At 32.7% G+C, this 24,230-nt stretch overlaps 1 protein-coding gene across 1 annotated transcript in view; it reads right to left on the bottom strand.

Moving 5' to 3' along the window:
• The window catches only part of Myo9a (myosin IXA), a 251,023-nt gene that overhangs the window by 142,482 nt on the left and 84,311 nt on the right, over positions 1 to 24,230 (bottom strand). Inside the window, exons 4-8 of the mRNA XM_047539276.1 lie at positions 21,418 to 21,480; positions 10,100 to 10,199; positions 8,344 to 8,400; positions 4,764 to 4,864; positions 938 to 1,064 (exon numbers count right to left, since the gene is read on the bottom strand). Of these exons, the coding sequence (XP_047395232.1) occupies positions 938 to 1,064; positions 4,764 to 4,864; positions 8,344 to 8,400; positions 10,100 to 10,199; positions 21,418 to 21,480 (448 nt within the window). The remainder of the gene's footprint in view (positions 1 to 937; positions 1,065 to 4,763; positions 4,865 to 8,343; positions 8,401 to 10,099; positions 10,200 to 21,417; positions 21,481 to 24,230) is intronic.

Raw genomic sequence — 24,230 nt, 5'->3', positions numbered from 1 at the left:
ACTGTACTCAAGTAGAGAAAGTTATTTCCCACAAATAACTACTATAGAAGAACACTGTAACTGAACATTTATGTAGATGGATGGCAGAGGGTATAAGAAAGGTTTCTCATTGTTTGAGTAGGAGCTAACAGACATGCAAAGTGAGAGACTAGAATGATCTATTAAGAAAAGAATTTTTAGAAACTAAAGTATGAAGTCATGTTTAACTTTATATAGATACAAATGATTACATATAGAAATATTTATAGATATGTGTATATACACAGGTTAGAATATACATATTTTTTCTTGATCTGCCAGATGAGAGGGTCTGTAAGAAACATTCCATCTTGTAAGGTAAATATGCAAGATGAGCAGAAGATGAGGACAAATTCTATTCAACCCATTAAGGAAAAAAGCAGTATCTCTTCTCACCACCTCCCCAAAAACCCCATTTTCAAATAAAATAATCTAACCCAAATCTTTTTTTATGAGAATTTAACCTTTATTTTTTCAATTTGTTTTTATGTGGTTCTAAGGATTGAACACAGAATCACACCCTTGCTAGGCAAGCACTCTACCACTGAGCTACAGCCCTAGTCCCTAAACAAAATCTTAGTATGAGAAAAAAACCTCAAATTTGGAAAAGGCAGAATAAACATAAATTAGTCCATAACATTATGCAGTCTAAAGTAGAAATGTTCATCTGATCCAACAAACTGAGCAATTCTGAATGTGTGCAGCAAGTGGAGACAGAGGAGAAAACACGAATGGTCTAAAGATTCTGGCATGCTCAATAGTTAAAATAAGGCAGATGTCAAGAGAACCTCCTCTATCTGGAAACACTATTAAGAAACAGTATCTAATAATATCATTAATAAAAAGCATTAATCCACTTGCATCTGTAAAACAGTTACACAAAGAAGTATCTAAAAGAACTGAAAACGTCTTCACTCACTTCCAGTAATTCTGATACAACAGGCAGAACTTCAGGATTACAGATATCAATGGAGTCATCCCGGTATGTTTTCTTTTTATAGCAGATATTACCCAAATGTAGTATTGCTGAGAGAAGAGAGAATATCCTGTGAAAATAAAAGCACAACTTAACAGTAGCTTGAATATGTGTATTCTCAAAGCTTGCTTCATTCAACAATTCTAACTAAGCAAACTAACCAGTACCAAGAGTCCTCAGAAAAACAAGAAACATGAGAATAATTATAAATAAATTAAAAGTTACTGTTTACTGCACAAAGTGCTATACATAACCTTAGTTTCAGTATTATACCATTTGTTACGTAGTTGTGTCAAGGGATTTCTCGCCTGAAATTGTACTATTTTAACAAATCCATGTATTTACAATACTATTCTTCCTGTCCATAATGCATTTTCCCCTACTATTTCAGATACACTGAATCATAATCTCTAAAGGAAAGGCCTTAGAATTTACATTTTTATCAGTTATCTGGGGCTATTTTTTGTGATTAATCATATTTTTAAATGCTTTCCTATATCACATTATGGTGCCACTGGTAAATGCTTTTTATTTTTTAAGTATGAGACCAGAGTGGTAATTATGTAATATCAGACCCCTATGGTGAAATATTCAAAACTGGAACTCTCTCATGTGCTTCTCTCCTATATCAGGGGAACACATCCCTCCAGTCAATAACCAATTCATCTACTTGTGCACTATTATCCCATCAACTCCAGTTAACTCAGAAACTCACCAGAAAAACTTTCTATCAAAATACTCTCATATTTACCTTTCTCTTAAGTAAATCTCCTAAATTCAACATGTTTTTCCCTTCACAAATAAGTTTACTGAAATATTAAACTGCTTGTTTTCACCTTATCACTCTACTTAGTATACATTTGGCATCTTCTACCCACTAGTATATCTCAGAGGTTACCAAGGATTTCACACAGCTAGGAACAGATTGTAACTTATCTGACATTTCAGAGGTATTTAATGCAGGTAAACACCTCATTTAAAAGCCCTTTCTTGAATCTCTTAAATACACACAACTTTGTACCTTTATCAGTTGAAAACAACTACCTGTCTTCCTAAAATAAGAAAATATTCTAAATAAAACAAAAGATATTGCTTTAGGAACCAGATACACTTTGAATCAACATCTAATTCGCAGATCTAATTTTTCAAATAACAAAATTTTTAAATGTTAGAATCACTCTCATAATTCAAAGAAAATACAAATTGCAAAGGAATATTCCTTAAAGTATTCTGAAGTAAATTAGAAAGTAAACTCAGTATCAATAGAAAAAAATAATTGATGTCAAGAAACGACAAATTCATGATGTACTTTTTCAAAAATTATTTTTAGTGGTAGTTTATATGGTTGTTAATATACACTGTTTCCATATCTGGGGCTCAATAATCAGCACATTTATGTTATCCCCCACAAATATGTGACACATTCTCTTCAGCAATAATTAATGTCATATAAATAATCCAAAGCCATATAAATTAATATAAAAAAGATCTTAAAATATGAACAAGAATCCTTGTGTTTTCAAAAAGTATACACCTTCTATTAGGTAATGACAGTAAATAACTATACTATAGGACAGGTATTTTTAAAACACAGAAGGTAAAAACAAAGCACGATTATGGAAATTTTCATTTAAAAATTGTAGAACATGAAGAGCTTTAAAGAAAACAAGTTTCAATTTGCATACCAAAATTTAAGGCTGCCTACAAGTTTATGAAAAGAGATTCTAGACTAGGTCTAAGTTCAGACAAAAGAATGTTATGGGGCTGGAGATATAGCTCAGTTGGTAAAGTACTTGTACTAAGGCCCCGGGTTCAATCCCCAGCATCGCAAAAAAATAAAAAATATTATGATTTATTAGTTTATCATAGGATGGGGGTCATAGGATGGGGGAGTGGCATATATACAAGTTTTCCATCAGAAATATTGAAAATATTTGAGTAAAAAAGAGATGAAGATCATTGCAAATGGGGAAAACAAGAAATGTTCAGAATACAACATAGTGTTTTAGAGAACAAGACCAGTCAAGTTAAAATGCAAAGTTCGTGCTAGGTAGGGTATATTTGGAAGATAACAGTAGAATGATAGGGAAGGGACACACTGAAGGTCAGGCTAATAAAAACATATTGCTCCCAGTAGTTTCAGTCATATTTTAAAATGCAAAAGATGAAAGACAAACCCTTGGTGTATGAAAAGCAAAAAACATATTCCCAATTGTGTTATCAAAAAAATTATCATTGTTATTAATTTAATACAGGTTTAATAAACTTTATCTGACATGCTTGGGACCAAAAGTGCTTCAGATTTTGGATCATTTCAGACTTTGGAACATCTGCATAGACTTTAACAGCTGAGCTTCCCTGATTATCTGAAAATTCAGAGTGAAAAATTCTCCAAAATCTTAGGAACTTCTCTTCCCAAGCATTTCAGCCCTTGAGCATTAGGGCAACACTAAAAATTGCAGATTTCAAAGCATTTCAGAATTTGAATTTTCAGATTAAGGATACTCGATCTGTATATCTATCAACACTTCACTTGGTTCATATGTTACCCAGTCAGGTTTCACATGCAGTATACAAGGTATTCAGGGCTGATAGAAGAATGGAAGTAATACAAAGTGGAGAAATTGAGATGGGTACTCTTATTTATTAACTTTCAGTGAATGGCAGTTTATATCACTAATTAAATGGGTTTGCATATTACATATTATATCACTTGGTTTAAACTAACTCCTCATAAAAGAGTCTAGCAAGAAATATGTTAAAGAATCATACCAATGACAAGTACAAATAAGAAAATAGGAAAGCTATTCTTCTCTGACTTTGAGCTCATCACTTAAGAGATTAAAAATTGACAACATAATTAGATCTGACATATTCATCAACACTAATTTCCCCTTCAAAAATAGTTCTAAGTAGACCAGACACAGTGATGCATGCCTACAGTCCTAGTTACTCTGACTACTTAGGCAGAGTGGATCCCTTGAGCTCAGGAGTTTGAGGCCAACCTGAGCAACAAACAAAAATCTGAAAATATAAAAAAGTTATAAAAAACTATTTTCTTCTGATGTGCACCAAGTTTGTCTTTAATTTTACATATTTATCTTAAATATAATTTGTCTTTTATCACAAACATTTTGTATTTCTAATGCATTTACCATGAAGAAAGTATTTGTTAATAATGCACATATAAATTAAATATACAAGGAAGGAAATATATTAAAAATTGTGTTTTGTGGATAGGTATGCATGACAATAGATAACTGATACAGAAAATGAAGAGTTACAGAAGTAGCATTATACAGTAATTGTGTGTGTGTGTGTGTGTGTGTGTGTGTGTGTGTGTGTGTGTATTTTAAGGTGAGGTGCATAAATAGCCTTCAGGGGCACCATGAATTACTACATTTGTATGCAAATGTTTGTGGATTCTCAAAGAACTTATAACCAAAAAAAAAAAAAATAGATGAGGCAACAGACAGTTAGAAAACTGAAAGAACCAAGGGAAAGAATCAGGAGTGATGGCACATGCCTGTAATCCTAGAAACTTGGGAGGCTGAGGCAGGAGGATTATAAATTTAAGATCAGCCTCAGCAACTTAGTGAGACCCTGTCTCAAAATAAAAATTAAAAAGGAATAGAGATGCAGTTAGTGGTAAAGTGCCTCAGGGTTCAATCTCTAGTACCAAAAAGAAAAAAAAGAAAAATCTTTCAAAGATAAGTATGTAATGATTTGTTCTCTACTGGGGATATAAAAATACAAGAAATAAACTCACTGTCTTCTCGTCTTCGGAAGAAATCCTACCATTTCCATGGCAAGTTGTAAGCGTTCAAAGTCATGTCTCAAATCTTCTCCCTCCACTGTGAAGCAATCCTGCTTTAGATAAAAAGGGAAAAAATCAAATTAACTGTTAAATAATGTAGACCATTCAGAAATATGGTAATTTGAGATAAGTACACATGTTTAAAATGCAAATTCGAACTTGTAGAATATTTATACATACTCAGATTCATTATATTTCCTATCTTAACTACAGAGGAATGCAAAGTAAACACATATCTACCAAAATACCAGTAGGTTACCTTTCCTCCCCCTGTCACAATTATCAAGACAAAGATCTCGAAGTCACAAGTTTGATTTTAAGTAGTTCTAAAGAATGTCAGAGACTCATATCATTTAAGAGAGCTCAAGTCTACAAGCAAATGTTATTTATTCAACAAATATTTAACAAGTGCCCACCATATTCAAGGTACTGAACTAAATCCTGGTGATACAAAAATCTTAGAACAGACAGTACTGTAGCTAAGATCATAGATTTTATGTTATTAGCTATACTTGTATTATTTCATAGTTCCTAATGAAAGAATAAAGATAACATAGCTTTCAAGCAAAGAAAGAAATATATGTAAAAGTTTTTATGAAATTCTCAAAAAAATAAGTGTCGTATGAGTCAGTAAAAAATTTATGGAGCATCAATGTAAAAAAACATTATTTTAACCTTTGCATTTCAGTTCCCAAAACAGTCAAAGAGTAATACAATGTAGATGTAATCTAAATCTTTAAAATCCTTTTACTACATGTTCTCACACTACTCTGTACTTACATTATCAAACACCTCTTACATTTGTGCTTTTTAATGCCTATTTTCCTAGGTTATGCTCCATCAAGAACTCAATGAACCTGTCTTATTTACTGCAGGATCTCAAGCATCAAGTCAGCACCAAGAATACATTGAGGAATTCCTGAAGTAAATATATAATCATTTAGTTGTCTTAAAAATTCTACCTGGTATTTCAACCCTAAAATTCAAGACTTGGTTCAGATAAATAAAAGAATTGGGTGAGATTGACCATTTATATTGATGACCATTTATATTGATAGACCAGCTTTAAAGAAAAATAACAGTACACATTGACCAACATATTATCAGAATTTAATTCATTTTTCACATTTTATAACTGAGAAAACAAAGATTAAGACGTTACTAGCAATAAAAATAACTTACATTTAAATAGATTACCACCATTTGAATATGGAAAGTCTGCACTTACTGAATATCTACATGATACATATTATCTCACTAAATCCTCAAAACACAGAAATAATTATGTATACATTTATAGGAAATAAAAAAATTTAGAATATTAAAAACTTGCCCAAGGTCAAAAAACCTTGTCAATAATAAATAAAGTTGGTCAAACCAACAACCACTTCTAAATCCTGGCTCTCTTCCATACAACACTGCTGCCTAAGTTTATTTAATAGGACAACCCTTACAAGGAATTAAATCACCATTCAACAGTCAACAATAGATACCACATAAAAATCAATTTTTTTGGGACCATTTATACAACACTACAAAATACATGAATCATGTAGTACAAATAGTAGGATTGTCCTTTAACAATCCTTTCAGACTATAATGTTAGTCACATAAATTCCAGTAACTCATAGCAAAAGAAAGTTTAGATTATCCTGAAATGTACTAGAGTAAGAACTAAAGGATATTCAGAATGACTGATTGATTTTATTAACTTAACTTATAGGAAAAGAATCAGAACATAATCAAATTTCAAACCAAAACAGATCTGAAAATATAATAAGCAAGAGGATATTGATGAAAGTAATATTAAAAGATTAGAGATTATGGTTATAAAAATCTTAACCCTATGTAAATGTATGATTACATAAATGGTACGCCTTTACTTCATGTACAACCAGAGAAACAACATGTATCCCATTTGTCTACAATAAAAATTTTAAAAAACAAAATAAAATGTCACTGTCAAAAAAAAATCTTAAGAAAAAAGATGGATAACAATCTCAAATGGCAGTAAACAATAGCAACCACAGTTTTTCTGCACTTAGTGTTCAGCATTCTATCAAGCTCTTCATATGTATTGTTCAAGTTAATATTTTCCCTTAAGTAGAAGACAAGAACAGAAGAATTAAGCAACCTGCTCAGAGTCTCAAACTTAGTTAAGTGGATGAGTCAGTATTTTAAGTCAGGTCAATCTACCTCAGAGCCCAAATTCTTAAGCATTACTTAGACCATCTCTGAACAAATGCAGATCAGTTCAAGTCCTGTCTACATTCCCAAGAGACACAATCTACTTGATGTAGTAAGTAAAAGATGAACAGGAACAGCATCTTAAGAGTGGCAAAACGACGTAAAATTTTTCTATTAAAATTTATCAGAAGCTATAAACTTAAATGTCTAGAATTTATTTCCCAAAATGTTATATCAAAAACCAAACTTTGGGCTGGGGAGATAGCTCAGTCGGTAGAGTGCTTGCCTTGCAAGCACAAGACCCTGGGTTCGATCCCCAGCACCGCAAAAAAAAAAAAAAAGAAAGAAAAGAAAGAAAACCAAACTTTTCTTGATTGTGGAATGGTAATGCAATTAAACTTTAGCTGAAGAAAAAAATTAACGTCCACACACACTGATCATTCTCAAGCGAAAATAGGCTAGTTTTGCAATTAGTGGAATTTATAATCACATGCAGTGAGAATTAAGCTGTAGCTCTTTAAAGCAAGGACTAAGACATGTTATGCTTCCAGGAAGAAACTTAATAAATTAATTCATTAGTTATTAATAAACATAGTAGATGTATCTCTGTTTTCAGCCTTTACATCTGACCTAATTAAAAAATGAAGAAACAAGTTTTTTTGTGTTCGTTTTATGGCTAGAAACTTGTCTTTATAAAACAAGTAAAGCTCAATGTACTCACCTTTATTTACATTATATATGTCCTTAAATAATTCAATTTAAACACTAAAATAATCTTACTTATAGGAATTCCAATACTTCATTTTTTGAAAATATTATTAAGCCTATGTAGCCTGTCATGCAATTGAAAAAAAAAGAAAATCAAAGAAAAAATATGCATGCCTTCATTTTGTGAAAAGATGAAGCAGGAAGAAATTTTAAAAACTATATCTCAGAGAAGGGGCTGAGATTGCGACTCAGTGGTAGAACACTTGCCTTGCATGGGTGAGGCAATGGGTTCAATTCTCAGGACCATATATAAATAAATAAAATAAAAGTTCATCAACAACTAAAACAGTATTTAAAAAAATAAAATAAATCTCAGAAAAGAAACATAATTCATACAGATCCATATCAATGCTAAAGAATCAGGAATGCAGTTTATTGTCAAAATAAATGCTAAATGTAGAATTAAACATTAGCAATTTTAAAAAATATCCAAACTGGTTTTTCATCAAACCATACAAATATAAATCAATCATTCAAAGAAATCACTGACTGATCGTCTTTTCCTAGCACTGTTTTCAAGATGTATGTAAACAAGCCTTTTAACAGGAATACATAATACTTAGGTACTTGTACTGACCGGTTCACAGTCATAGCAATAATCATCCCAGCTCTGTCTGAGGGGTTTCTTTGTTATCTGAAAGTAAGGCAGATTAGTTAGGCAGAAGTTATTAAGTAATGATATACTTCTCTAACAATCTCTTAGATGTTATGTGCAGTAGCACTGCTGCTATCCAAAAAGAAGTTATTTTGTTTAGCGACATAAAATAAGAAACAAACATTCAGATTCTAGGAGATCATGTATTATTCTGCCCAATCCATTGTCCACTGGGTCTGACAATTATTAATTGTTGAATCCCATATGCTATTAAAACTGACATTTGAAAGACATTAGAACTCTGAATTTCCTATTACTAACAACTATTGACTCATTTATGAATGATTACTACCTTATAAAGAAGAAAATATTTAATCACCCAAATACAAAGCAAGTAATTTAAAAAACTCAGAAAAAGAATTGGCAATTTTTAAAAAAATCTTAATTCTGTCCAGTAAAAATATATATTAATATCTATATCAGAAAATGGTATTTGGAATAACTTTAAAATTCTTGATATATTAATATAAAGTTAAGGAAATTTATATTAATATATAATTTCAAGATTAAGAAATATCAGTTATATAGTAAACACCGTATCTTGGGAAAAATCTAAGGTATTACTTTCATAACCATAAATACAACTAAGATCTTCTAAGTCATCATCAAAGTGTCAATTAATTGACACTTTTTTTAATTGCCATAAATAAATTTTTTCCATAGTCATTACTTTTTGCTTCAAACAAAAAGGAGAGACAATCTATTAAATGATCCACTGTTACAGTGATTCCATTAAAATGGTTTCAGAATTTTCGTTAATGTGAAGAACAAAATTATAGAAATCAATATTATGGAAGTTATGAGAATCACTCCTTATTTTGTAAGCTGAGGGGTAAATATTGAATTTTAAGGAAAGATTCAAATTCTGTAAGTCATTTGCCTTTGAGGATTTTTTCTTTTTTGTCTCATTTTAAAACTAAGACAGGGTCTCACTATTTTGCCCAAGCAGGGTTGAACTTGAGATCCTCCTGCCTCAGTCTTTGGAGTAGCTGAGATTGCAGGTATATGCTGCCACACCCCATTAGAGGAATTTCACAATGAATGTTTAAAAAAAAATTTTTTTTTCATTAAATTATAAAATCATACTCTTAAATCAGCGTCATAACATCCTACAAAGAGGTATGCACAATAAGACTGCAAAACATGCAAATCAGGTTTCAAGTAATCCCTTGTAAAGGACAATCATTACTCTGTAATACTCTGTAAAGGGTAAAATCACTTTGGCAAGATCACATTTCTCACATGGAAGTACCAACTTATTATTTTCTTAACATCATAAAACACAAAGTGTACATATAACTACTTTTTAACACACAAGGGTGGTGATAATTTTTGTATTTGAAATTGTATTGTATCATATAAATTTTTAAATTGCATATATGGAAATGCTAGTTAATATCCTATATCAGGTTTGGGAAAGAAAGAACTTGGAGGACTGGGGTGTAGCCCAGAGGTAGAGCACTCACCTATCACGCATGAGGTCCTGGGTTCGATCCTCAGCACCACATAAAAATAAAATAAAGGTACTGTGTCCACCCATAGTATCTATGTAAAAATATATATAAAAAAAGAAAAAAGAAAGGACTGGGGAAGGAAAGGACTAGGGATAAAAGCTGTCTTCAAGAAAGAAGATTTAAGCATGTCCTACATTTCAAAATGCTTTTCATGAAAGTCTCACCTGATTGAGATAATGATATTCCTCTGGTTGTTTAAGATGAAATGCTAACCTCTCTTCTTCACTTGCTCCTGCCAGAAGGTAATAGAATACATGATAGTTCCTATTGGAAACAAGAAAAGTAAAACTTTATAAAATGAACACAATTTACAGTAATCATTTAAACAGAAAAAAAAAAGGAAACATTATTTAGTAAAATTAATTAGATCGGCTTCACTTTTTAATACAAATGTAATAAATTCAATATTTAAGTTTTCCTACAAAAGAAAATGATGTTTTAAGTACAGAATATAAAAGTACTTAAAATGACAAAGTTATTTTAAGGTAGCAAAATGACAAAGTTAGGACTCTAAAAATTCTGTTGTAACAAATGAGAAACCTTGCAAATTTGTCAGAATTAATTTCTCCAGAACTCTGAAAATTTTTTTTAAATTACAGTGATCTATTCTGTGTTTACTCAAGAAAAACTGCTAAATCTCAGTAAAAACAATTTGTAAAAACATTTTAACTTGTCCTGTTCCATCCCCCGTTCACCAATTTAACAGCAGTCTTGAAACCCCATAGCCTGCAATCATGGTTGCCACCAGAAGACTTGCGATCACCAGAAGGGATGTAACAGGATGGAAGCTTAATCAAGAACTCATTCTCTAACTTTAAATACCAATATTCTAACTGTCTGGTTGTTCCCTGAAAAAAGCCATATTCAATTTTCACTTTATGTGACCTGACGCAGTTCACACAGTTGGGGCAAACAAGAGGTTAACAACAACAACAACAACAAAAAAAAGCCTTAAGAGGAAAAGGTAGTGAAAAACTTCAATATATTTCTGGGAATCAAGGAGGACACAGACACCACATAAGCCTGTGCACTAGACCAGGACTGTATGCACAAAGACCAGATGAGGTACAAACTCTCACCTGTCTAACCTTGAAGGTCTGGACAAACAGGAAGTAAAGACTAAGCTGGATTTTAAAAATGCCTAATACACATGGAGAGTCTTGTGGCAAAAAGTCAAAGACTTACTGTTTCCAAACATTTAAAGAAATCTCTGTTCAATCAATACCTGACAACTAAGTGAAAAAAGTCGATAGATATTTCAATGGTCACACTCAAAAAAGAATACAGACTTTATGAACTTGGTTTAGAAAAGTCATGAAACAAGAGCAGAAATAAAAACAACAATTACAAAACCTGAGGGGGAAAAAAATTCATCCCAGAGTTGCTGCATGATGAGATTTAAAATGTCCAATTTAAAAAAAAAAACAAATTATGACACATGCAAAGGAACAAGAAAATACAGCAAAGCAGATAAAGGAGAAGAAACAATCATTAGTTACTATCCCTGAGAAATCTCGGACATTACACTTACCACAAAATTTCAATAAGCTATTTTTTCCTCTTATAGTTGCAAATAATATTGGGTTCATTTTTACATAATCATACATGCATGGAATTTCATTTACTTCATTTCAGTGTCCAGTTTAATAATGCATTTCCATCCTTACCCTTCCTCCTCTCTCCTCTATTCTGCTTTTCTGCTCTGCTGGTCTAATGTGCAATCATTTACATATTTTTTAATTAGTGCTTTTGAGATATACATAAAGATGAAATCCACTATGATATATTTATACATGCACACTGCAGAATTCTTTGAAATTCCTTCTGCATTTCCTCTCCTTTCCCATTCTTCCTCTTCCCCCTCAATTTCCTTCTACTCCTCTGATCTCTCTCTGTTGTTCTGATATGCAACCACAACACACCTCTTCCCTATACTTTGCTCCACCTTTTGCATATAAGAGAGACCATAACCCTTGATTTTCTGAGTCTGGTTTATTTCACTTAGCATGATGTTCTCCAGTTCCATTCATTTACCACCAAATGCTATAAGTTCATTCTTTTTATGGCTGAATAAAACTCCACTGTGTATACATACCACATTTTCTTAGTCTATTCATCTATTGATGGGCACCTGGGATGGTTCCATACCTTGGTTACTGTGAGTTGCACTGCTACAAATATTGATGTGGTTTTATCACTATAGTGTGCTGTTAAAAGGCTATTTTAAACAAAATCAAAGACTGAAGGAAATCCTATTTAGTGAACTAAAGTATAACAATGATAACTCTATCAAATACATGGAACTTTTAAGAAAATAATCAAAAAGAAATTCTGGAATTGAAAGATACAATAATTGAAATAAAAATTGTTGTAAGATGGTTGAGTTCAACAATGGATATGAATAGGTAGAAGAAACAGTGAACTTGAAAGAATCATTGAACTTGAAGGAAGACAAGTTAATTCAGACTAGTCTAAAGAACAAGAACAGAAATGAATGAGAAAATGGACAACCTCAGAGACTTTTGAACTATCATTAAAAAGAACAATATTTGTATAATGAGAGGCCCAAAGTAAGAAGAAAATAGGGAGCAGAAACAATATTTGAAAAATAATTGCCAAAAATTCTCCCCATGTGATGGAAAACAATCTGCACATCTCTTATGGTTTGGAACTTGAATGTACCCCCCAAGGCTGATATCTTGAAGGCTTGATCCCCAATGCCACATGTTCACAGGTGAGGTTGTTGGGAAATGAACAGATCATGAGAGCTCCAACTTCATCAGTGGATTAATCTATTAACAGCTGAATAAACATGGTGAAAACATAGGTGCTGGAGCAAAGTTAAAGGAAGTAGGTCAATGGGGACATGCCCTGGAAGGGTAATTATTGGCCCTGCAAGGAATAGTAAGGGGAGTTTTTCTGGCTGAATTAAAAGGGTATTAAGAAAGATTTAACCAAACATAAAGAAATAATAATACCACTGGTAAAACTAACTACATAGGTAAATTTAAAAGAATATATTTTTTGTTTATAACACTTTTTTTCTATTAGACTTAAAAAACTGCACTGAGCAATAATTATGAAATCTATGTTAATGAATGTTATCGCTGTAAATATGTAATCTGCATGAAAATAACAGAACAAATGAAGGGGAAAAAACAGATCTACAGAAATACAGTTTTTTGTATACTATCAAAATTTAGTTGTTATTAATCCAAACAAAACTGTTACAAATTCAGATAATAACTATAATCCCCAGGGATTAGCAAATTAGTAATATTTTTTTTTTCTTTGGCGGTGCTGGGGATTTGAACCCAGGGCCTTGTGCTTGCAAGGCAAGCACTCTACCAACTGAGCTATATCCCCAGCCCCAGTAATATTTTGTAGTAAAAATTTACTAAAAAATGATAAAACAAATGCCAACAGAAATAAAATGGTACCTTAGAAAATATTTACTTAACACAAGATCAGTACTAGGGGAACAGATGAAGAATACATACAGAAAACAAACAGCATAAGGAAATCCAACCATAACAGTGATTACAGGAAATAGAAGTAGAGTATATACTCCATCCAAAAGCAAATAACTGGCAAAAGGACATAAAGTTGTTGAAAATACATATAAAATATAAATTTCCAAAATTGCCAACACACCATGCAAACAGTAACCAAAAGCAAGCAGGAATATCTTCACTAATATTGGATAAAATAGACTTCTAGACAAAATTTGTACCTAGACACATGAGAAAAGGCAAATTCATCAAGATAAAATAATTCTAAATATAAATGTGTCTAAAAAGTGACCCCTAAATTGATGAAGCAAGAAACTAAAAGAACCAAAGGAAGAAATAGACAACTCAACAATGATACAGAGGCTTTAATACTCCAACTTCAATAATGGGTGAACAATTAGAAAAAAAATCAATAGGAAAAAAGACTGAAAAGTACTGCTTAACTCATCCTCTATAGAACACTGTCCAATGTCAGAAGGATATACATTTTCTTAAGTTCACATGGAACATTCTCCAGGACAAACCATGTTAAACCATAAAACAAGTCTGAAACTGAAATCATTCAACACTCACTTCAATCACTTCACAATAAAATTAGAAATCAAAAATAGAAATCTCTAAAATTCACTAATATGTGGAAATGCAACAACACGCTCATAAATAACAAATGCATTCAAAAAGAAATCCCATGGGAAATACTTTCCAATGCACAAAAACAGAAACATTAATACCCCCCAGTATCTACCAACAATTGGTTCTAAGACACTCCCTTGCCTCCAGATACCAAAATCTGAAGATGTTCAAGTATCTTATATAATAAAATGGCACAGAATTTGCACATAACCTACACTCATCTTCCAAAATGTTTTCAAATCATCTCTATATAACTTATAATACCTAATACAATGTAAATGGTATGTAAACAGTTGCATTTCTATAATATTTAAGGAATGATGACAAAAAAAAATTCTGCACATTTTCAGTACAAATGCAAATTTTTCCCAAATATTTTCAATCTGAGATTGGTTGAATCCACAGATGCACAACACATGGATACAGAGAGCCAACAGGGGGAATAGCTAAAGCAGTGCATTTATGGTTTAGATATGAGGTATCCCCCACAAAGCTCATGTGTGAGACAATGCAAGAAGGTCTAGAGGAAAAATGATTGAATTATGAGTCTTCACCCAATCCACGAATTAATCCCCTAGAAGGATTAACTAAGTGGTAACTATAGGCATGTAGGGTGTAGCTGAAAGAGGTAGGCCTCTGAGGACATGCCTTTGGGGTATATATTTTGTATATGGTGAGTTGAGTCTTTCTCTCTCTGCTTCTTGATCATCATACGAGCTGCTTCCCTCCACCACACTCTTCTGCCATGATGTTCAGCCTCTCCTTAAGCCCCAAGTGATGGAGTCAGCTGCCTATGAACTATGTGGTTAACAAGTTAGATAACCTAGATAAAAAGGACAATTTCCTAGAAAGATGCAAACTACCAAATCTGACTAAAGAAAAACTAAAATCTGAATAGATCTATAACCAAAGTGTTTGAATTAGAAATCAAAACTTTACACAATTAAAAGCCCAGAACCAGATGACTTTGTTGGTGAATTCTACCCAACATTTAAGGAAGTAATCCAATTCTTCACAAGCCTTTCCAGAATATTATGAAGGTATAATTTCCATTTTATTCTATGAACAAATATACTATTACCCTAATACCAACACAGAAACAGACACCATAAAAGAACCTTAGAGTGGCAAGCAGAAAAATCCACAACAAAAAGATAAGGTGCCAAATCTAACAACATATATATCAAATACAAGAGGCTTACAGGATACCAAATGTACACACACAAATGTACCACACCAAGGCACATTATAATGAAAATGCCCAATATACAAAATAAAGAAAGAATTTTAAAGGCCCTGAGAGAAAAATATCAGATTACATATAGGGGAAAGCCAATTCAGATATCAGCAGATTTCTCGGCCAGACTGTAAAAGCTAGGATGTTCTAGAACAACATATTTCAAGCTCTGAAAGAAAATGGATGCCGACAAAGAGTCATACCCAGCAAAACTAACCTTCAGATTTGAGGACAAAATAAAATCCTTCCATGATAAACAAAGTCAAAAGAATTTAAAAATAGAAAGCCTGCAGTACAGAACACTCTCAGCAAAATATTTCATGAGGAGGAAATGAAAAACAACAATGAAAGTCAACAAAGGGAGGAACTGCACAAAGCCAATCAAAGGAGAAACCAAGTCATGTTAAAAAACAAAAATAAGCCAAAATGACTGGGAATACAAATCATATCTCAAAATTAACCCTGAATGTTAATGGCTTAAACTCATTAATCAAAAGACATAGACTGGCAGATTGGATTAAATAGAAAAAAAAAAATAATAATGAAATGAAAAAAAAACAACAACAATAATATGCTGCCTTCAGGGGATTCATCTCATAGGAAAAGACATCCACAGACCAAAGGTGAAAGGATGGGAAAAAATATACCACATACATGGACTCAGTAAAAAAGCAGGGGTTTCCATCCTCATATCAGGTCAAGTGGACTTCAAGCCAAAGTTAGTCAGAAGGAATAAAGAAGGACATTTCATACTGCTTAAGGGAATCAAAAATCAACAAGACATAACAATCATAAATATTTATGTCCCAAACAATGGAGCATCTGTGCACGTCAAACAAACCCTTCTCAATTTCAGGAATCAAACACACCACAGCACGATAATATGGGGTGACTTTAACATACCTCTCTCACCACTGGATAGATCTTTCAAAAAAAACTGAACAAGGAAACCACAGAGCTCAATAAAACAATCAATAATTTAGACTTAACTGACATACAGAGAATATTCCATCCAACAAGCGAATACATTTTTTTCTCAGGACATGAATCCTCTAAAATAGACCATAAGTTATGCCACGAAACAACTCTTAGCAAAGAAATAGATATACTACCCTGCATTCTATTAGATGATAATGGAATGAAATTAGAAATCAATGATAAAATAAAAAACAGAAACTACTCCAACACCTGGAAACTAAATAGTACACTACTAAATGATGCATGGATAGCAGAAGACACTAGGGAGGAGATAAATAAAATTTGTAAGGGTAAATGAGAACACCAGTACAACATATCAACATCTCTGGGATACTATGAAAGCAGTACTAAGAGGAAAGTTCAATACACTGAGCTCATTCATTAAAAGAATAAAAAGTCAACAAATAAATGACCAAATATTGCATCTCAAAGCCCTAGAAAAAGAACAGATCAACACCAAAAATAGAAGACAGGAAATAATTAAAAACCAGAGTTGAAATCAATGAAACTGAAACAAAAAAAAATCAACTGAAAAAAACTGACACAGCACATAGTTGATTCTATGAAAAAATATACAAAATTCATAAACCCTTAGCCACAATAACAAAGAGAAGGAGAGAGAAAACTCTACTAAAATTCATGATGAAAAAGGAAATATCACAATGGGCGCTACTGAAATACAAAACATAATTAGAAGCTACTTTGAAAATCTATACTCCAACAAAATAGAAAATCCCAAAAACATTGACAAATTTCTAGAGACAAATGATCCACCCAAACTGAATCAGGATCACAATATGAACAGATCAATTTCAAGCAATGAAATAGAAGAAGCCATCAAAAGCCTACCAACCAAGAAAAGTTTGGGACCAGATGGACTTTCAGTCGAGTTCTACAAGACCTTAAAAAAAGAACTAATACCAATACTCCTCAAAGTATTCCATGAAATAGAAAAGGAGGGAACCCTTCCAAACTCATTCTATGAAGCTAGTATCACCCTGATACCAAAACTAGACAAAGATACATCAAGGAAAGAAAACTTCAGACCAATATCCCTGATTAACAAAGATGCAAAAAATCTTAACAAAATTCTGGCAAATCACAAAAACATATTAAAAAGACAGTGTACTATGATCAAGTGTGGTTCAACCCAGGGATGCAAGGTTGGTTCAACACCCAGAATCAACAAATATAATTAATCATATCAACAGACTTAAAGAATCATATGATCATTTCAATAGACACAGAAAAAGCATTTTATAAAATACAGCACCCCTTCATGCTCAAAACACTAGAAAAAATAGGGATGGTAGGAACATACCTCAACACTATAAAGGTTTTCTATGCTAAGCTCAAGGCCAACATCATTCTAAATGGAGAAAAACTGAAAACTTTCCCTCTAAAAAGTGGAACAAGACAAGGATGTCCTCTTTCACCGCTTCTATTCAAAATCATCCTTGAAACTCCAGCAGAGCAATTAGACAGACCAAAGAAATTAAAGGGATACAAATAGGAAAAGAACTCGCTATTTGCCAAGGACATGATTCTGTATTTAGAGGATCCAAAAAATTCCATCAGAAAACTTCTAGAACTAATAAATGAATTCAGCAAAGTAGCAGGATATGAAATCAACACTCATAAATCTAATGCACTTCTACTCATAAGTGATGAATCCTCTGAAAGAGAAACTAGAAAATCTATCCCATTCACAATCGCCTCAAAAAATATAAAATACTTGGGAATCAATCTAACAAAACACTTGAAAGACCTTTACAATGAAAACTATAGAATACTAAAGAAAGAAAGAAAACCTTAGAACATGGAAAGATCTCTCATGTTCTTGATAGGCAGAATTAATATTGTCAAAATGGTCATACTACCAAAAGCGCTATACAAATTCAAAGAAATTTCAATCAAAATTTCAATGACATATCTCATAGAAATAGAGAATGCATCATGAAATTCATTTGGAAGAGTAAGAGACCCAGAATAGCCAAAGCAGGAAGAGTGAAGCAGGAGGTATCACAATACCACACACCTTAAATTATACTATAGAGCAATACTAACAAAAATGGCAAGGTGGGCTGAGGATATAGCTCAGTTGGTAGAGTGCTTGCCTTGCAAGCACAAGGTCCTGGGTTTAATCCCCAGTACTGGGGAAAAAAACAAAAAACAGCACAGTATCAGCACCAAAATAGGCAGATAAATAATAATACACAATAGAAGACACAGAGACAAATTCACATAAAAACAGTTAACTCATATTAGACAAAGGTGCCAAAAACATATAATGGAGAAAAGATAACCTCTTCAACAAATAGTCCTGGGAAAACTGAATATCCACAGGCAACAAAATGAAATTAAATCCCTATCTCTCACCTGCAAAAAATTCAACTCAAAATGATCAAAGACCTAAATTAGACCAGAGAAATCCTGCACCTAATAGAAGAAAAAGCAGGCCCAAATCTTCATGATGTCAAGTCCTGACTTCTTTTATAAGACTCCTGAAGTTCAAGAAATAAAATCAAGAATCAATAAATATGATGGATTCAAACTAGAAGTTTTTTCTCAGCAAAGGAAACAATCAAAAACATGAATAGAGTGCACACAGAGTGGGAGAAAATCTTTACTATCCACACATCAGATACAGCATTAATCTCCAGGATATATAAAAAACTCAAAAAACTTAACACCAAAAATACAAATAACCCAATTAATAAATGACCTAAAGAACTGAGCAGACACCTCACAGAAAGATATAAAGTAGATCAACAAACATACAAAAAAATGCTCAACATCTCCAGTAATTAGAGAAATGCAAATCAAAACTACTCTAAGATTTCATCTCACTCCACTTAAAATGGCAATTACCAAGAATAAAAGCAACAATAAATGTTGGCAAGGATATGGGGAAAAAGGTCCACTCAAACATTGCTGATGGGATTGCAAACTGCTGCAACCACTCTGGAGAGCAGTATGGAGATTCCTCAGAAAACGTGGAATGGAATAACTACCTTTTGACCCTGCAATCCTACTCCTTGGCCTATACTCAAAGAACTTAAAATCAGCATACTACAGTGATGTAGCCACATCATTGTTTATAGCAGCTCAATTCACAATAATTAAATTGTGGAACCAACCTAGATGCCCTTCAATAGATGAATGGATAAAGAAACTGGTATATATACACAATGGAATATTACTCAGCCATAAAGAAGAATAAAATTATGGCATGTGCAGGTAAATGGATGGAACTGGAGACTATCATGATGAGAGAAGTCAATTCCAAAAAGCCAAAGACAGTAAGTTCTCTCTGATAAGTGGATGCTGATACATAATGGGGGGCGGGTGAAGTAACTCTGGATTGTGTAAAGGGGAATGAGGAGAGGGGAGGGGGAAAGGGATAGGAAAGATGGTGGAATGAGACAGATATCATTACCTACGTATATGTATGACTGCACAAATGGTGTGACTCTACATCGTGTACAACCAGAGAAATGAAAAGTTGTACTCCATTTGTGTATGATGAATCAAAAAGCATTCTGCTGTCATGTATAACTAAATAGAACAAACAAATAAACAAACAAAAAAAAAGGATTGGAGATATAGCTCAGCAGTGAAGGTCCCCTGGGTTCAATTCCCGATGACAACAATAACCAAAAAAAGGTGGTGGGGAGGAATATAGGATGTGCTTAGCGGTAAAAGTACCCTGAGTTCAATCCTCAGTACAGGATGGAGCAGGGGTTACTAATTAATTGATTAACATCAACCAAGTTCTAACTAAACTCCTTGTAATGCAGCCCATTTGTTTAGTTTGATCATAGTGAACAACACTTAGAGTTTAGTTCATAAATAAGACTCTCCCTTTACAATGTTATGTTTTTGTTCTATTACTGTCTTGTTTTTAGCTGGCAGGGGCCTTCGGGATCATTTTATTCATTCAGCAGATATTTTCACTTCCTATCGTGTGCCAGACAACATGTTAATTGAGCATGATAGAATGAACAACGGTGTTAAATTCACCATCATGGAGCTCATCAGAAAAAGTTACTAATAACCTACTAAAAGCAGCACCTGCTAAGCCCCATAAGCTATTCTCTTTCTGAAACTTCTTCCTTTTTACTCCAGCTTGGTGTCAGTGATTAAAGTCAGAGCCTTGTACGTAGCTAAACATATGCTCTTACCTCTGAGCTATACTTTCATTCCTCTTTGTTTTGAAACATTTCTAATTCATATATCCTCTATTTCTGCTAGTTATGGAAAAATCAAAAATAACTGAAAAGCCAGACTTCTTATCCTAATCTTGCCTATAATTCATTATAATGTTAACCATTAATTACTGAATTTTTATTATATATAAGGGCCAGACATTAAGCATTTTATAAATTTCAATTAATTCACAAAACAACTCTAGAATGGTTTTCCATGTGTAAAATAGGAATAAATGCCTCAGAGACAAGAGAGATACCCACGACATAATCAAGATTTTAATGTAGGTCTGTTTAACTTCAAACTTTGATCTTAACTGTATTCTGTCTCACTGTAGTGAAGCAAAGCATTTATCTCTCTGACACTTGGTTTCTTCATATGAATGATAACTCATACATCATCTCTAAAATACCATATTCCTCAAATATTGTTACAGAGTTAAGAGCTCTACTGAGAATCTTTTTTCAAATTAGAAAAAGAACAATTAGAAATGGAGGAAACATTATACCACCTGAGAAATGATTTGCCTATTCTGATGGTTTGCCAAGAATTTAGAAAGAGCAATAATTCTACATATCCAATAAAAATCACCTAACGGGAGCTGAAGTTGTAGCTCAGTGGCAGAGCATTTGCCTAGAACGTGTGAGACACTGGGTTCAATCCTCAGCACCACATAAATAAATAAGATAAAGGTACTGTGTCCACCTACAATTAAACAATGTATTTTTTTTTAAAAATCACCTATCAGTGTATGAAAAACCACAGCATTCTGTCCATGAAGGAAATAACAATTATAATAAAACTATGCATGGTGTTAAGTGAATTAGAGGGTCACAATATACAAAGTACCTAAAAGTCCATCTGCACACTACTAATGGTAACTTGATCTAATTGTTGAAATAAAAATATGTACCGTTCATTATGCTCTTGATAAACAAGCCTGGACTTCTCCAGTAGATATTTTTCAACGTAGGCACTGGAAGAAAAATAAAATTGGTTGATAAAAGTAATAAATATAAGGCAGACGCAGATTTATATATAGATGATACAAAAATACAAAGAATACTCTCCAGATCATTTCAGTACATTTACCATTATAATTGTTATAGATGCTGTGTTATCCACGTTAAGTCCATAAACTAATGAGTCTTAAGACAGCTAAAAGAATGAGATGGGTAGTTGGACTACATCAAGAAGAGTGAACATACTCTAGGCCACAAAAAGGACTTTATCCTGAAAAAAATGAGGAACTGAACCATCAATTTTAGTTGTGATATTTCACTCTCTGTCCAGGCTGTACCCTTCAAGTATTCAATACCTCTCATCCAAACAGGAAAAATTGGCTAACATTTCAATTTTCTAGAAAAGGAGTTCTATAATCTGAAATTTTAAAACTTCAGACTATTCTATCCAAATTACACAATGCCCTTTGGGTTAAATTTTGACTTGTGAGCTGTGTTTAACCCAATTCCTCCCCATCACATGCTCTCTAATTAGTTATAAATACAGGCTATTTTCTCAAACATATCATTCACTCTCAACTGCATTGCTCATACTCTTCCTTCCACTTCTAATTCCTTAATCTATTTCCACTCTCATTTCAATGAATATCATTCCTTCATTAATATGAAGCTCAAATATAGCTTCTTTTCAAATCCACTGCTACTACCACCACCAATTAAATTAACACTTCTTTCAAAGTATCATTATCACCTCTAGTCTAAACTGCTGCAACAGGCTCTTATTCTGTCTAAAAAGTGAGAAAGGGTATGAACTAATATGTTAAATTCTCACAACCATCCTTCATAGCAAATATTACTTCCCTTATTTTACCAAAGTAGAAACTGATGCTCAAAGATATTGAGACCATACACTAGTAAACAGCACAACTATGACATAAACCATGTCTATTTTAACTGCAAAAGTTCTCTCTTCCAACTAAACCAACAAACTACTTTATGGAGTACTACTTCTTTTCTTCCCTCAACTCACAGGTTATACTGGTACAAGAGTTACTAATCTACAACAAAAGATCTAGTTATGTTACTCTTTTACTTTCACTTCAACATTCTGAAATGTGTAGAGGTGGACTGATATTATGTCTATGATTTTTAAAAATCAGCACAGCAAAAGAAGAAAGGGCTAGTCATTGTTGAATCTTTTTAAGATTCTTTTTAGTTGTAGATGGGCACAAAACCTTTATTTTATTCATTTATTTTTATGTGGTGCTCGGGATCTCATTTACTGTAATTAACTTATAAAAATGTCTTACCAAAGAGATTATGAGACCTTTAAAAATAGAAAACTTGTTTACATCTTTTTATATTCACCATACTTAGCATATTGCCTCACATGTGCTAGGCAAGCACTCTACCACTGAGCTACAACCCCAGCCCCATCATTGTTGAATCTTATCGGGAGTTCTTGTACTATTTAATTTGTGTATGATTGTTTTTGTAATAAAATTCTTTAATCTGCTTCACAACATCAACAGAATAATTACAAACATTGGAGCTTTTTTCACAATTGGACATCAACTGACCACTATGACCATGTTCTATAACCATTTATCTTACCTCCTCAAATATACCATGTTGTCATGATTCCACTCGTTTGATAATTATCATTTCAACTGATAATGTAATTTCCCAGTTGTTTGACAAATTTTCATTATCCAACATGGAAACCACCTTTTTCTGTAAACACCTCCAGACATATATTTCAATCATTACACTAATTTCATTTACTGTAATTAACTTATAAAAATATCTGTCTTACCAAAGAGATTATGAGACCTTTAAAAACAGCAAACTTTACATCTTTTTATATTCTCCATACTTAGCACATTGCCTAGTTCTCAAAATGTATTCTATAAACTCTTGTTTAGTAAATAAAATAAGGAAAGAGTAAAAACTATTTAACATATATATCTTGGCTTATTAATGAAGATTATTATTATTCATAAGAAAAGAAAATGGTTAATCTTTAAGGCACTAACTTAACACATAAAAGCCTGAATTTCCTTCACAAGATGGGAAAACAAATATCTGCTATTCCTAACTTACAAAACTGTCTTGAGAATCAATGAATATTACTTCGTAATAATAATATTTCACAAGTTACAAAGCACTATGACTTCACATATTATCAATCTCTCCTGCAGCACAATCAGGAAAACTAAGGAAGAAAAGTCTGACAACTGGACTACATCCCACTTTTATGAATAAAAGTACCAAATGTACCTGATTAGCCTTCAGAATCAGAAAAAGAGATGAGATAACAAACTTACCACTGAATAAAGACATCTCGTTTTTGTTTTTGCTTTTCTTAAACTGGTTTTAGTTTTGGTTCTCTACAGGTGGTGGAAAGATACACACAGCAGTTGGGATATTAGGCAGAAAGAATAAAATTTTAATAAAATTGCATGAAAAAGAAAAGTACAGATAAATCTCACTTACTAAAAGGGATGCAAGTATCATAATGGAAACGAACAGAGCCAGGAGCAGGGGATCATGCCATAATCTCAGCAACTCACAAAGCACAAATTTGGGGTCAGTCTTAGCAACTTAGCAAGATCCTATCTCCAAATAAATAAACAAACAAACAAACAAAAGGACTAGGGATGTAGCTCAGTGGTAAAGCACCCCTGGGTTCAATCCTCAGTACCAAAAAAATTAAAAATAATTATAAAAAAAAAAACCTAGCAAACAAAACACAACGGCCAAT

Source organism: Sciurus carolinensis, chromosome 2 (assembly GCF_902686445.1).
Source record: "Sciurus carolinensis chromosome 2, mSciCar1.2, whole genome shotgun sequence".
Taxonomy (NCBI): domain Eukaryota; kingdom Metazoa; phylum Chordata; class Mammalia; order Rodentia; family Sciuridae; genus Sciurus; species Sciurus carolinensis.
Note: the sequence above shows the minus strand (reverse complement) of the source record. Positions and strands in the feature narration are given on the sequence as shown.